We start from the raw sequence: 16,102 nt of genomic DNA, 5'->3' as shown, positions 1-16,102 counted from the left end.
TACAGAAATTCTTCTGATAAAAGATCTGCTTTCCATGTGATTGTAGCTTTCATGAATGATGCCAGATTGGCAAACTTTGAGACAGAAATGAAGAGTTCACTGCAGAACCATTAAGAGCCATTTCCCCTCACTTCTACCAGAATTCCTCAAAACTTGTTTAAACTGGGTTTGAAATAAATGACAGCTTTTGAAAAGGACACATGGCTCACTGGAGCCTGAATAGATGTGAAACTTACTTCATTCAGGTCACTAAATATCTACCAACTAGTTCTATTAGCAACCTAGACTGGATGTGATCCAGCAACTACGAGGTGAGTTTGGCATTTTGTATGTTAAGACATGTCATACAAGTACCATGCTAGCTCATAACACAGGTCAATATTCATTAACTACTTTTTAAACAAATATAAGTAATATTTTTCATTAATTTTATACACAAAACACCCATCCATCAAACACAATACTTTGTAAGTTAAAATGAAGACCCCATTATTAGCTCTTAAATTCAGATCTAGTTGCTGCCTTTTAACCTTCCCCCCCACGTGGTCACTCAAACACCCTTATTTTTCTGCCACCACCTAATCTCATGGATCTCACTACAGCATCATCTTTTCAAGTCTTCACACATTCACTCTCCTTTGCAGTTCCTGCTATCTTCCTACTCCAAACTGATAAAATATACACTGTCCCTCCTCCCTCCTACAGCTTTCACTTTGCACAACACTGTTACTTCCATTGACTTTCGTGTCTTTCTGAAATAATCCCCTTTCTCCCCAATTCCGTTTTCAGAATCTGGATTTCCTTGTCTCCTGCTCTCATCGTGGGTCATATGGGCATTCCCTGATTAGTAGCTGTTATTCCATATACCTTGGTTTCCACACAGTTCTAAAAGGTATTTTTCCTCCCAGTATATGGATATAGCTAAACTACCATTGATCAGTTTTGTTCATAATGCTGCAGGCTTCTTGTTTCACATTTGAATTTCAAAGGACGGTAAAAGCAGAAATAGTTATTGAAGTTCTCCTGCTTCTGAAATGATGTAAATGCTTCCATTTTAACAAGCGTCTTATAACTCAAAGATGATAAGAACCTAATTCCAGCTGAAGCCGATCAGCAATAGGTACTCAGGAAGTGAAATAGAAAGGTAAAAACAATTTCAGAAGCTGCTTAGAGACAGAAGGGCATTGGTGACTTCTCTGGCCCCAAGCGCTGGGTTAGTGGAGAATTAAAAAACTGAAATCCTGGCCTTGATGTCTACTTGGTAGGTTTTTCCATATTTCCATATCCACAGAATATGGAATCCACATCCACAGGATATACTGAATTCAATCCAGTGACCATGAGGCAATGCATCAAAGGTTGAATGGCAGCTTGTCTAGGTGGAATCTTCAGCTCTAGATGAAGTAATTGTTCAGTGCTCACATTTCATATTAAAACTACCTGAATCACAACATTCATGTTTTTTTTGTGGCTCTACAGACTAGGATTATGTGACATAGACACTGAATAGATGGTGCTCCACACACTCAAATAAAGCACGATTTTAAAACCAATGGAAAGGAAACAGCTCTTGTGTTCCATAAGTGGTTTTGCTTTTATTATCATCCTGGTGGCTTGCTTGTTCCCATAAAGGGCACATCTATTCTGTTTTTTTCAAAAGGATCTCCAAAATCTCCTCCAGCAATTTATTGCAAATATCCTTCAAATACCCTATTTAATGGATGGCCAATTTCTATTATTTTGCAGCTCGTGTCATATGATAATTTCTTTAATCACTCAGGAACCTGAAACTTACTGGGCAGCAGAGCAGAATGATGCCTGCAGTCTAGTCTTTTCAAGTACAAGGCGAAAGTCCAGCCTTGGGCATATCTCTGAACGAATAAATCTCAGGGACGTATCCAGTTTGTCCAGCAGCAGCAGCTGGGCTTTCAATTTTCTGGTTTTAGTTTCCCTTCATAGTGAGGCTGACAGAAAGGCTACACTGAGGGGTGTAAAGCTCGCTCCAAATCTTCAGTGTATCAGATGTGACATAATTCTGTTTGACAGTCTCAAAACAAAATTTGCTAAGTCAGGATGTTTGAACTGAATGTGAACTCCTCCTTAAACTATTAGGAGCTGAAGAGCAAGCAATCTGGCATCAGATCATTTCTACTCATTGAGGCAATTGTAAAATGAATGTTTTAGAGGCAACTGATGATTTCATCACAGCAAAAATACCCAGCCTCTAGTCTAGTCCAATTTACTAGCTTTGCATGACACATAACTGACAGGTCTGACAGCTAATGCTGCTTGGCAAAAAGAGACATACCTTATTCATGAGGATTGTTAGTATAATTTATTAAGTTCCTATCATGTGCTTGGAAACGTCAGAGTTAATTTAGGACACAGTTACTGCATCAAGGCAACTGCAATATATGTTCTAGATTGCAGGAAGATGAGGGGGGGGGGGGGGAGAGAGAGAAATCCAGCTGTAAGAGATTCCTGGATTAATAAAGGACAAAAGAGAGCTATATAGTCACTGACATACATCGTATTCCAGTGTACACAGGTGGTAAATTTTTCCCTAGAAGCTCCATTAAGCTTGTATTTTAGAAAGTCATCTATTTTATTTTGAAGTCCCAAAGTGACAAGTCTCTGAGCTTCTATTGCAATATAACCCAGTTACCCTGACTACAAAACCAGTACATCATGTTTCGAGGCTGAATATGTCTAAGTTCAACTTCCAGCATGTGTATTTATCAACAACACTGAAAAACAGTTAACGACCAGCTCTCTTCTCCAATGGTCAGTATTTCCAGACGGCAGTCTTTACAGGGACAAAGTTCATAATTTGTTGAAGTGAATTTTTATGGTCAAAGAGGATGCTAGGGCTTTCCTGACGTAAGCAAATTACAAGGCTTAAAGGAAGAAAAAATTAATAAGCCATTTCTTTCAATATATAAAAAGAGAGGCTTTTTCAAGAGCATAAATTTTTATTTGCACCCAGCTTCTGTTCATTGGATGTCCAGTTGCCTTCTGTACCTCTAAAAAACTCCTCTTGTACAGGAAAGCTGTATGGGTGATTCAGTTCTGTCACGTGAAATGTTTTTGGTTCATCATGATGACAGCAAGTACTGGATAGATGTCTGCATTTATTATAAAAGGTGAAACTGAGCGTATATAGAAAGGTGGATCACTGTGCATCCAGATGATCTCATATAAATATAAGCAGGTTGAGGACTTTTTGAGATCTACAGACATTTGTAACTCATCCTCAAATTCCAGAACTTCCCAATGTCTGAGTTGCATTAACCCACTGTTTGCCTCAGATCTTCCCATTAGATCAAGCCATGACAACATCTTTGCTTTTCTCTGTTTTTCTCTAGTTTTTGGGGGGGCTTGTGATCTGCCACTCTATGAAGATGTTGATAGGCAGCTTACAGGGGCAGGTAGGTGGTAAAATGACATCTCTATTGGTTCTTCTCCGGCCCTGTGGCTGTTCTTTCAGGAGGGAAATGACACTTGACAATTTATTATTGAAAACTTCATAGGGGCTCTTACTTCTCCTTCTGTTGTACTCTAAATATCTTTAAATAGGTTGATTGTTTCTCCCAGAAGTTTTAATGGAAAATTGGGCAAGATTCTTTATATTTCCAAATATTCCTTGAGCTCTTGAATAAAATTCTGACTGGTCTGCATTGAATAGTTCCTCAAGTATTTGACAATGAATTTCAGCTGGTTTCTAAGTATCTCATTTGTTGACGTTCTAACTTGGTTTTGCCTTAGTCCAGTCTGAAGATTTATCTTTTTTTTTTTTTTTTTTCTTCATAACTGCCCTATCCGGTTGATCATGGATCCTTTTTTTTTTATAGAAGACGAAAGTAAAAATGCACCAAACATTCAAACTCTTGTCAATCTCACTTTTAAGTAGTCTTTCTTCCAACTGCTTAGGAAACAATTTTATTGCTTGGTTTTCTATTCTCATCAAATATTTTCTTGCTACCTTTTCTAACCCTTGCTAGTCACAGTCCATTTTACATCTTGCCCTTCTGACTCTGGCACAAAATTTTACCTAACACTGATACATTTTTAGGACTTATGTTGTTACAACCTCACAACCTAACAACAACTGTTGGACTAGATCTTAGAGGTCTATTCCAACCTAATGATTCTATGATGCACAGTAACTTGACTCACTTTCCATTTTTTCAGTGTCAACTACTTGAGTACCATATCATCAAAAGGCTCTCAAGTACCGAGGTTCATTTCTTACTACTCACTGTCATTCCTTTTTTTCACTATGCTCTTATTATTTTTTCTTAAAATAACAGCTACCACTTCTCAATTAACTGTTACTTTAAAACTTGCTCCATGTAGGATTTTCTACATCAGCTGTGATGCACAGCACGCTGCTTTTGAAGTTCATGGTACTTATTCTCCTGAACTTCCCCATTCCCTTCCAGCACAAAATCATAAACTTTGCCACTATATTATATGGTCACTCAAGGGCAAGTTACATTTCATTCTCCCATTTTTAGGCTGTTCTTCCTTACTGGTCAGAATAAAATCTGGAATTATCTGACTTATACATGCTTTTTCCGTGTTACCCACCAAAAAGATTCCTGAATGTTTGGTCAGTTTGGATAGGATCTATTTCAATAAAGGGAAATCATGCCAAGTTCTCTATAACCAGTGAAAAGAAATGTAGACTTTTACAGCACAACAGTTGTCTGACCTGTACCTTGCCTAATTTAGAGCAAGGTAAATTGTACTCCAGAAATAGCTACATCTTTCTGTTAGCTACAGAGGGAGCCTGAAGGGTTATATGCCCTGTGCTTCCCAATATTAAAAAAGCCTGAATTTACATTAATCCACTATTTGCTCCTAAGGAGCTTAATCTACCTGTCCTTCTAGTTGGTGTGATCCTACTAACATATGACAGCACCCATGCTCTCAGCTCCCTTTCTCTCCAGAGATTTTCTTTTTACAGATCTATCACATACATCACCTACTGTGCAGCATTTATCATTTGGATATGTTTAGCAAGACACCCCCCCCCTTGACTTTCAAGCAAGTTCTACTTCTTGACAGTCCAATCACATGAATTGATCTACCCATGTAAGTAATGGCACTGATTGTATACTAACATTCCCAATATATAACACACAATGCTCTATACATTACTACAAAGCAAGTTTATGTAGCTGTAGTTGTCCTATTGACTAATTAGGATTAATATTAAAAACATAAAGGGAGACTTTATAGACAAGTGCAGTTAAAGGCCGCAGAATTTGATAAACTCTCCAATACCAGAGCCCAGAGTCATATATCACCCACACCACCGCAGGGAGGTAAGCATCCTGAGAATATGGTCAGTGCCTCTGCAAATAAGTCTAGTAAGGCAAAGGGAGTATCTGTTCTAATCTTAACACTATTACACAAGTGTCACAAAAAGATGCTCCATGGAGGCCCTGTAGAGATGATTCAAACTTTTTCCAAGCAAGCTGCAGTCTGGGAAAAAAAATCTGAGAAGTGAAACCTAATGGTATTTGCTTTTTTTTTGCCGTTACCACCTAGGTAACCAAATGCAATCTTTGCCCTAGGTAGTTTTACTGCTTTTACATGAACAAAAAGCCATTTTAAATTAGAAAGCTGAAAGCTTCTCTGCACCAAAGTAAGGGGAGGCAATCTGAAAGCCAATTCTAACTGTAGCAAATATAAAGCGTAAATATTTGCTATAAATAAGCACAGAGTCCTTACACTCTATCCTGCTCTATATGCACCCATTTTGGAGTAGAAATCGGAGAACATAATATTTATTCAAATGCATATTGTACTTTTGCTACAGATGTGAGTGAGAAGGTGGGTAGGAGCTGTGTGGGAGGAACTAAGTAGAAAGAAATGTTTAAACTGTTCATAAGGGAAAGCAAATGTTTCACAAAAAATCGACAGCAGGACGATGTGTAGACACAAGACAAAGTCTGGTTGATATAAGAGATCACCCTCCCTCTACAAGGGAGAACGTAGTGTAAAATACCAGAGACAGTACTGAAGTGAGATGCTCAAATGCCAGCGTTGTAAACTATGTATAATGTCATGTACCAGTGACAGAAAACCCCACAGAGTATCTCTGGTAGCCCTTTCCCAATGCATAGTTATTCGATTCTCAGAAAGTAGCAGGGCAAAAAAGATACTGTCTGTCCCCATTTAAGAATACATCCTGGTACTATGCCAAGAGGAAAATCATACAGATTTCGGTTAACTTCATTCATCTCATTCAGGTTAGATGGGAGGGAAAATGGGGGCATTATAAGAGTACTACCTGCATCGTCACAGTGTAGCCTGTTCTTTTTCTACCGTTTTTCTTGTTGCTGTTGAGCAATTACCCTTCAGCAAACTTGTTTTATTTCCTTAAGGTAACCTGTGGCATGTATTGCTTTGGAGCAGCAACCTTGCTCCAGAGCAAACAGTCTCCTTTTTCTCTTGCTTCTGCTTTCAGGCTACCAGCCACTGACACTGCTTTTATGCTTCACAATTTTATTTTGCTTTTATTTGCGATGAAGTTAGCATGATGTTAGCTGAAAAAGCAAACATATACTATAAGGGCAAACACATATGAAATGTGAGATTCAGTTTAAGATGCCTAAATATAGACATGCAAGCTGGTAAGTGTTTAACGTTAAAGTCAATGGGACCCAATCAATATAGGCAATAAAGCTTACAGAGCAATTCAGCTTGCTCTACCCAATAGACAGCTGGCCAGCTGAATCATTCTCTAGCCTCCATTGACTTTAATGGCAACCAGACACCCAGCAAGCATGTAGATGTCTTATTTTAAGTCTCTTAATCTGAGGTTTAGTCTTGTCCAGAGGCACAAAATTCAGTAATTTCAAAAGTTAGGATTCAAATGCTAATACTTGCTGTTACCTCCTTATGGCTATCAATTCACCTTAATTCTCTCTTTTATATACGTTTTTAACCTGATGTAGTCTTACGGAAAATTATAAAACTATTTGAAAAACAATGTCATCATAGGAATTCCAGGAGCAATATGGACTAATTATTTGTATGTAAATTGTAAATCTGAATTTTGCTGCTGAACTTGCACGTATAAACTAACTCTCTGTGCTTTAGGTACTGTACCTACAGAAGAAGTTTCCCGCTTGTCACTGAAAGTGCTTTGAAGCATGTAGGTTAAGACACCTGAAATAAGTAAGCATGTTTTATCATAATTTTGATCTGAGATTGGAAGGCAAAAAATGATGTGGCAATTTTTATTTGAATAGGACCATATTCCTCCTCCTGCCTACCCGGGAATTTCCCCTAAAAATTACAACATACTCACTATATACCTCTTTCCTGAAATGCTTTCTGTCAGCAAGGATGTATGCAGAATGTGTGACCGCTTTATGCATATGACTCTTGGAAAACATTTGTTCTCATGCAGGTGGTTTTCACTAAACACTGGGTTCCCATTGCTATTTTAATAGGCAAAATATCCTGTAGCATCGGAAACGGAATTTTAAACTGCAGGAACGGCACCAAGGAACATAGCATTTTATTTTTCTTGGAGACTGCATTTTCCTAACAGATGGAGAACTTGCGGTTGGATCAGAGTTCAAGGAGCCTCTAAGTCTAGACTAGGCCTAGACTTCTCACATGGTTTTAAACAAATCAATTAACATACTGGCACCTCATTTCCACTGCTCTAAAATTGAAATAATACTTCCATTGATATTCTGAGCTGTTTCATTTGGTTTACACACATCTGAGATAAAAGCTAATCTGTGTGTACACAGCACCTAGCAAATCAAGTCAATTAGTATTCAAAATGCTACTTCATAATATTTTCATTATACTTAATAAGAGGACAATACTACAGGGAGTGATATATTCTGTTATAGTGATGAACGTACGCTTACTACATTTTAAAGACATTCAGAAGTGAGAAGCAAAATCTTTGGTGGTAATTCACAGGAGCAAAAAGAATTACAACAATAAGAAACTAGCACTAAAAAAATCCTACCTTTTAGGGGGAAAATTAGCTTATCATGAATGTAACAGTCATTCTTTTTTTTTTTTTTTTTTTTTGGTATTTGAAATGTTTTACCATTTGAAACAGTATTTTCCATTATTCTTCAATTTGCCTTCAAGATTCAGATAGGATTCATTTTGTCTCTCTGCACAGAAGCACTGGGAAGATCAGTCTGCTTTCTGAGATATGTTTTAAGCATTTCCAGTCAATTAACTGAAAACAGAAAAATCCAGCTGTCACGGCTTTTCCCAAGGTTTTAGCCAAAGGCAGATCTCTATCATTACTGATCCTGTGACGCCATCTGGTGGCATTTAGGAAAAATAAACTCAAATTTCACTTGTGCACGGGTTCGAGGCTGCAGCCTAATACTTCATAGAGCCCCTGGAGGGCTGTAGGCTTGGACCCCTCCCTATTCCATAACAGCAAGCAAGCAGAAAGAGAAGCAGGGAGATTATAGGATGTGTCCAAGCCTTGTGGACTGACTCTAGGACTACGTATACAACCAGAGTTGTCACCCAAGGGCAACACATATTCCTAGCTTTTTTGGGGCTCACTCATAGATTTGCAGTCTATTTAAGGTACTGTTATAGGTGCCTTCCCAAATGTGAGTATAGATATCTCTCAATCAGTCAACACTCTTTCCTATTTACAGCACAGGCACGAGTTAGGAAAGTGCTGTGATCCTCCTCCTCCATGCAGGAGATCGAGGTTTGACAAATAAAGCACCTTCCCTAAAGTCACATAGAAGGACACCAGTAAAATCAGAGAATTCAATCCAGATCTCCAAAGTTTAAATCTCTTACTACTTTTCCTGTCTGAAAGAAATTTAACCAAGCCTGAGTTAATTAGAAATACTAGCTTTGAGGGTACTATTTGTTCTTGGTAAATCAAATTTGTCATGTTTTGTGAAACAAGTGGAAAAACTATTTCTGTAGGGAAGCGGTTCTGAGGGATGAGACAAGAAAGAATAAACAGAGAGAACCAGATCTACTTTGTGCAGCCCTTATAAAATTAAGGTGTCTGGGAACCTTCACCAGACAATGGTGTAAGATTAATCAAGTCTAAAAGTAGCCTGCGAATGAAATTTGTTTCATTCAAATACGGAAAAACAGATTCTTAATAGGCATTTGTGGCTAAATAAGTCAGCGTTGCCCAACTTACTGACTGCCTGGGGATATGCATGCAGTCTAATTTAGTAATAATTTCCATCCCTCTCTGCTCAATGAACAAATAAACTACTCTTGCATGAAAACTAAATACTGCAGCAATGCTAGTAACTTTGATTAGAAATTGTGGAAAACATTGCTAACAAACAGACAAAAAAACCCCAGAGTTAAAAAATCAATTGTGGCAGTATCCTACACTGCTAAATATACTCCTGCTTAAAAATAAAGGAAAATGGACTTTTAAATTTGTATCATCTGAGCTGCTGGACTTCTGAATACAATGTACTGTGAAAGGCTTTGATCTCCTAGTGGTCTTTTGGTCAGTCTTATTTTGCTGCATCTAGCCAAAGAAAAATAAATTTCCATTTCTACTCTTTAGGTTTCTTGTCTGTGTTTTTCTTGGCACAGGCATTCGCCTTCCTTACCTCTTCATGCTGATAAGCTTGTAAGAATCTATTTTTGTTTTCTTACAATTTCCTACAAACTTTCTACTTGGGGATCTCTTTAAGGCACCTAAACATTTTTTACTTGCCATTTTCAGTTTTTCTTAAAGCATTTGAAAGTAACAGGTCTAGGTAAACTATACTATTATGGTCCTCACAGCTTCAGATTACTGCATCCCTTTGGTGTTAACAAGCCAGATTTTCCATATAGAATCATAGAATGTATTGGGTTGGAAGGGACCTCTAAAGGTCATCTAGTGCAACACCCCTACAATAGGCAGGGACAGCTCTAACTAGGTCACGTTTCTCAGAGCCCCATCAAGCCTGACCTTGAATGTCTCCAGGGATGGGGCTTCCACTGCCTCTCTGGGCAACCTGTTCCAGTGACCCACCACCCTTGTATTAAAGAACCTTTTCCTGATGTCCAACCTCAATCTACCCTTTTCTACCTTCAAACCATTACCCCTCGTCCTAACACTACAGACCCTTGTGAATAGTTCCTCCCCTGCCTTCTCATAGGCCCCTTTCAGGTATTGGAAGGCCGCTCTAAGGCCTCCCTGGAGCCTTCTGTTCTCCAGGCTGAACAACCCCAACCCTCTCAGCCTGTCCTCATAGTAGAGGTGCTCCAGCCCTCTGATCATCTTCGTGGCCCTCCTCTAGACATGCTCCAACAGGTCCACGTTCTTGTGTTGGGGGCTCCAGAGCTGGATGCAGTACTGCAGGTGAGGTCTCACCAGGGCAGAGTAGAGGGGGAGAATCACCTCCCTTGATCTGGCCACACTTTTTCTGATGCAGCCCAGGATTCAATTGGCCTTCTGGGCTGCAGTTGCACATTGGTGGCTCATGTCCAGCTTTTCATCCAGCAGTATCCCCACAGGGCTGCTCTCTAGCATGTCTTCTCCCAGCCTGTATCTATACCAGCAATTGCCCCAGCCCAGATGCAGGACCCTTGGCCTTGTTGAACCTCATGAGGTTCATCTGGGCCCACCTCTCTAGCATATGTCACAAAGAAGCTCCAGCCACCTTTTCACACCAAAATTTTGACAGGTGAAAGGTAAATTCACTTTTCATAGAATAGGCCAGAGGCCAAGAAACTCCTAAGCAATGCAGGAAAACCAGTTCCAGCTTCCTCATGAAGGGACTTAAGCATTGGCCAGGAAAGTACTGCATAACCATGCCACAAACCATCCAGGCTAAAGCTATCTTCCACCCCGACACTAACCAAAGTGCAGCCAAGGATGGAAGATTCACAGGGACAGAAAACATGACAGCGGCAGTGAGTGTGACATTGCAGCCTAGGGGGTCCATCACTCATCTGAGACAGATAATTCCTGTGTTTCAGCTCTTTGCCTTAAGGCTGTTTATGTACTTCTCATGAAACAGCCACAACTGTATCAGTTTGGGATAGTTTCCGTTTTCTGTAAGCCAGCATAATGTGAACAGATATTTAACTACATTTTCAAGGCTTTCATTGTCATTCAAAATCCTTCACATTCAGATTGTTTCAGTCAGATGTTCAATTACTTGACAGAGCCTAAAACATAAATGCTCTGTTTTTTAAATGTGTGCTATCAATATAGACATGAAAGAATAATTAAGATGTTTTTGTGACTAAGTATGCAAAATATAACCTCAGGCTACAAAGTCTTTTATCCTCTAAAATTTGTAAATGAATTTCAGAGTGATCATCAAATTCATTAGAGGCACAGAGATAATTAACATAACCTAATTAATCTCCTTCTTGTATTGGGCCATTTGCTAAGCTGTTTAGTGCACACTAGATGGCACCCCCAGTCTAGATGATTTCACAGTACTGTTTTTTCTTCTCAAAGAAAAACTAAAACTGAGAAATATCTTTGGACTCAGTAGTGCATTTCTGGGCAAAATGGAACTGGATGATGGGCTAAAGCAGGAGATGCTGAGGTCTGCACTGTGTTTAGGTTCTCTCTGCAGTGTTGCCATACTCTAAATAGCATTAAGCAGAGAAAAGTCTCCTTCTGAGCTAAGTGCAGTTAACATCATTAACACCATTTTACAGCATAAATGTTATAAAACCCAAAAGCAGATAAACAAAATATTCGGTGATAAACTCTTTCCAGCTTGGATTTCACAACATGGAAACCAAAAAGACTTCTTTGTGTGTCCCTTGCATAGACAAAGTATAGACAAAGATGAAGCAGTAGGCAGGCAAAGCCCAACACAAATACTTACAGACAAAATTTGATCTCCTCGCTGCAGTTCTCCACTGAGATCGGCAGGCCCGCCTGCTAGGATGAAAGACACGAAAATGCCTTCCCCATCTTCTCCTCCCACAATGTTAAAACCAAGTCCTGTGGAGCCCTTGTGCAGGATGATTTTTCGAGGCTCTCTGTATAGAAACAAAATGATAATGTTTATCCATTCAAAACTCTCAGTGTGTACACATCTCTCAAGGCAGCTCAAGCACACTACATTTTGCTTAAGACACAATGGTCTATTATTGCCTAAAGAAGCCATTTAACAGAGATAAATCTGTTAACTGGAGAACAGACAAGGTAGTAATTAACTATCATTCTCTTTTTTTTTTTTCCTCGTGCTGAATCCAGACATCTCTATTAATTTCAGCCCGTTGGAGTAATCTTCGCTAAGAGAAGCAATAGATTTCGTAAAACAAAAAAACCCCACTGAATGTATTTTACAGTCTTATTTATAGCTATATGTATATACAAGCATAATCAATCCTTTTTTCTAGTCCTAGTCTTGCTTTCTAAAGAAAAGAACAAAATAAAAATTCAAAACTCTAGGCAAAGCAAAGGCAGCTGTCTTTGATCCTGACAGATTTGGAGCAAATAACATTTGTATGATCAAACTAACAGAGCAAAATCTCATTAAAAACTCCAGCTGACATTATCAGGAGCTTGCAATTGTATAGACACACTACAACTTTATCACTGAACCGGACCAAGAGATACCTGCTTTTACCTTACTTGTTTAAAAAGTTGCTCATTGTGATGGAAATCAATAAATAATAACAGCTACATCTCATACAGCACTGTCCATCTTTCAATTGAAAATATGCCCCAAAGAATGTCAACATAATAACATGCATTTTACTGATGGGAAAGCTTATGTCCAGAAAGAGATGACTTTCCTAAGCAATCAAGGTAACATCCTTGAGAAAGTGTCCCAGGTATTCCAGTTCTCAATCTCTGTGCTACGTTTGAGGCCTCAGCTCTGTCTCTCCTTTGGATACACAACCACACATAACCACATACAAACACACACACACCATATTTATTGTTACTTACCCAATTTCAAATCCCTCTAAAAATTTGCTTTTCAGAAAATGTGTAATTGCTGTTATATTAATATGTGTAAATCTTAACCCCAGCCCTGCAAATACTCACCAATACATACATTTATGTGTCTAAATAGGATTCTCTAATTGTTTGGGATTCTTCTAATCCTCAGTTCTTACAAATAAATGTTACCAGCAAAGTGGCAATTGTAAACAAACACACCCACAGCCACTATCTACAGAAACGTTCGCCAGAATGCTTCTTGTAAAAAAGATCCAATATTTCCTGTGTACTACATAACAGTTCTACATCATATGAAGAGCTTCTTAATTTCCATTTTGTTTTTAAAGAAAATAAAAAAAAGGGAGACAGAGAAGTGATTAATTGAGGGATGCCTTACTTGATGCGAGTATACATGCCTGTATACATGGAGACAATCTTTACATGATAATTCTGAAACCAGTAGGTATTTGTCCATCTTTGCCCAGGGCTAAGGGTCAAAGAGTATCCCCAGCTTCATCATGATCTTTAAATAACATCACAACTTTCTGAAACTGAAGCTTAATATTTTTGAAAGTAAGAAATAAAGCAAATTTTTTATATTTTTTAAGTTGATTGTTAGAGAAAGTATTACTCCTACTCCATATGGTCCTCCACCTTACAACTTTTTCTTAACATTGTATAGTCAGAAAAAAACTTTTAAAAATACAACTGTGAGAAAAAGACATCTTGTCTGTAGTTTGTGTATTCTTGAAGTATTTCTAACCAATCAGAAATTGAAGGGGGTTTTGCCGAAAGCAAATTGTTGTCAAAAGCAACACTTTTAGCACCTTTTTAAATATGTGCAGATTAGACATAATGTAATCCAGATCTAAGAAGTCTAAACAGGTTTTTAATTAGGAAGGGTGGCCTGGGGGTTGGCGCAGAACTAGGACAGCAAGCTGCAAGCATTGATTCCTTTCTCCGCTTAGCCCATGGGCTGCTGAGTGATCTTGGCAAGTTGTTTGTTTTTCCAGCTTCAATTTTCTCATCACAAAATGATCTGGTGACACTTGTCGTCTTCGTGTCCTACACATCAAAAATACTCTGCAAGAGCTGGGCTACTGCCATTATTGTTTACCTGAATGTTGAGGAAAAAGAGGCACTAAAGTCAAACAAATGTATTTGCATGCTCTGCTGGTGAGAAATCAGAAGAGCTCTTGTTCAAAATGAAACTGTGTATTTCCACATATGACAGGCAGCTTGGATCATAAAGTTGAAAGCCAGTGCTATGGGCAAAACTAGGTCAATACAACTGGGTATCCACTGAATAGTGAGCTGTGCAGCTCAACAAAAAGTTGGCCCAGTTATTAATCCCTGTCTCTGATCAAGTCAGCAGATTTATGCCTAAAACGCTGCCAGTGCTGTTTTGTAATTTTGGCCTTTTGACAGCAAAATTCACATTCTGCCCTTGGATGATTATGTTCAGAGGAAGCTCGAACAATAACGGGGAAATGTCAGACGCTGTGATTAGAACACAATGGGGTTTGGCTCCTGCTTTTTAGCCGCATCAGGTAGTTTTTGGTCATGACTCAAATTTGGCTGTGTAGAGACTGACCAACCGTAACATGTCTTCGTATTTCTTTCATATCTGAGTATCCTGCAGAATCTAAAAGGTGGATTCAAGAACACGTAAGCGTTGTTGTCATCATCATAGAAACAACCTTGCAGCCTGCACTGCAAAAACTACAGGAAGCAGAAGGTATATGCCAATTCACCATAATGTAAGAAATAAGTTTTTTTGGAATATATCATCGTTCACACTTGTACAGTGTACTTAGTATAAAAATGAAAAACACCGCACAAATTTATGATGATAATAAAACTTTGTAGTGTGTTCCGAAGTTAAAGTAGGAAAAAAAGGTTTTTAAGCAAACAAACTACAATACAGGCCACTGACGAGGTGATCTCTTAAGAGTAATGCAGGAATTAGCTGTTTGTCAGTGCTTTAGCCACACTCACAGAAAAAGCTAGTTTTGATAAAGCTGAAGGTGAGGATGTTACGTGTTTATTCACCTGGTGAAAGTTTACAGTCAACTCTTTTAATATGATGGTTAAGAAAATCTAAGAACAGGTGCTCCATTTATTTTTTTTTTTAATCTCTGGGAAGGAACATTAGGAAAACCTCCTTTGCCTCTATTAAAATTATTTATGAATGTAATTCTAATATACATGAAAGAGCTCCAGACAGAATGCTGTAAAGGAGGTAACGGAATTAAGAACTCAAAGATGACATGGTGATGGGAGAGTAAGCAGTGAAAGAAAAATAACTCAAACGTGAATGATGTTTTCTCGCAGTAAATGCACTCGGTACAAATGTGTAGCTCTGCAGAAATGAGCAACTGAGGCAAAGGCAATTTCAGGGTAACTTGTTTTAAAAGCTCTGTTTTGTCTGGAGACAATAGGTGGCACTCTGTAGCTACCTAGGAAAGAGGAACTTCTAACATCCAGCGTTTCTGAAATGCATGTTTCTGCCTCTGGCTTCGACTACTTATCCTGTTTACAATTTCTTCTGTAATAAATACGGCTGAAGGTAAGTTTCTAGGTGCTAACAAACCGTACTAGCACTTTAATTCTGTGTGTGCATGTTTTATGCCCTCCTGCAGCTCCGTACCAAATACAAACAGAGAAGAGCAGCAGGGGAAATCAAGCAGAAATTAGAAAGGAGTGTGAGAGAAAAACATTCCTGGACCGACAGAAGGCAGCAGAAGGGGAAAAAAAAAAAAAAAGAAAAAAAGAAAAAAAAGAAAAAGAGTAAAGAAAAGAGAGAACAGGGTAAAGGGAGAGAGTGCATCTGTAAAGGAGAACAGGGAAGGAATTAGAAAGGTAGAGAAAGAAGGAAGATTCACTATAATAGAGCCAGGAGCAAAGGAACAAATAAAGTGCTGCGATCCACACAAATTTACAGGCTCAGAAATCAATGAGAGAATCAATTTGGATGGACTTGGTTACTTGCTTCAGGGAATGCATCAGATCAGATTCTCTAAAGCACGTTATAAATTGCAGGCCTGATGTAAGAGCGAAGTCTTGCTAAATTAATATTTGAAACCAATAAGTAATAAAAAATCAAAGTGGGTAAAACGTTGACACTTAAGAAAATTTCTCCTGTCATAAAAATGCAATTAACAAAAAAAAAAATCAAAAAAGTGAGGCATTTTTCCT

At 38.5% G+C, this 16,102-nt stretch overlaps 1 protein-coding gene across 10 annotated transcripts in view; it reads right to left on the bottom strand.

Annotated features, from left to right (window-relative positions):
* DLG2 (discs large MAGUK scaffold protein 2) overlaps window positions 1–16,102 on the bottom strand; it is a 1,022,965-nt gene that overhangs the window by 214,695 nt on the left and 792,168 nt on the right. For all 10 annotated transcript variants that reach the window (XM_086481686.1, XM_086481690.1, XM_086481691.1 and 7 more), the window contains one exon: window positions 11,835–11,991. In XM_086481686.1, coding sequence (XP_086337812.1) covers window positions 11,835–11,991 — 157 coding nt within the window. The remainder of the gene's footprint in view (window positions 1–11,834; window positions 11,992–16,102) is intronic.

Source organism: Leptosomus discolor, chromosome 1 (genome assembly GCF_034619465.1).
Source record: "Leptosomus discolor isolate bLepDis1 chromosome 1, bLepDis1.hap2, whole genome shotgun sequence".
In the NCBI taxonomy this organism is placed as follows: domain Eukaryota; kingdom Metazoa; phylum Chordata; class Aves; order Leptosomiformes; family Leptosomidae; genus Leptosomus; species Leptosomus discolor.
The sequence above is the reverse complement of the archived record's forward strand: the minus strand, read 5'-3'. Positions and strand labels throughout refer to the sequence as shown.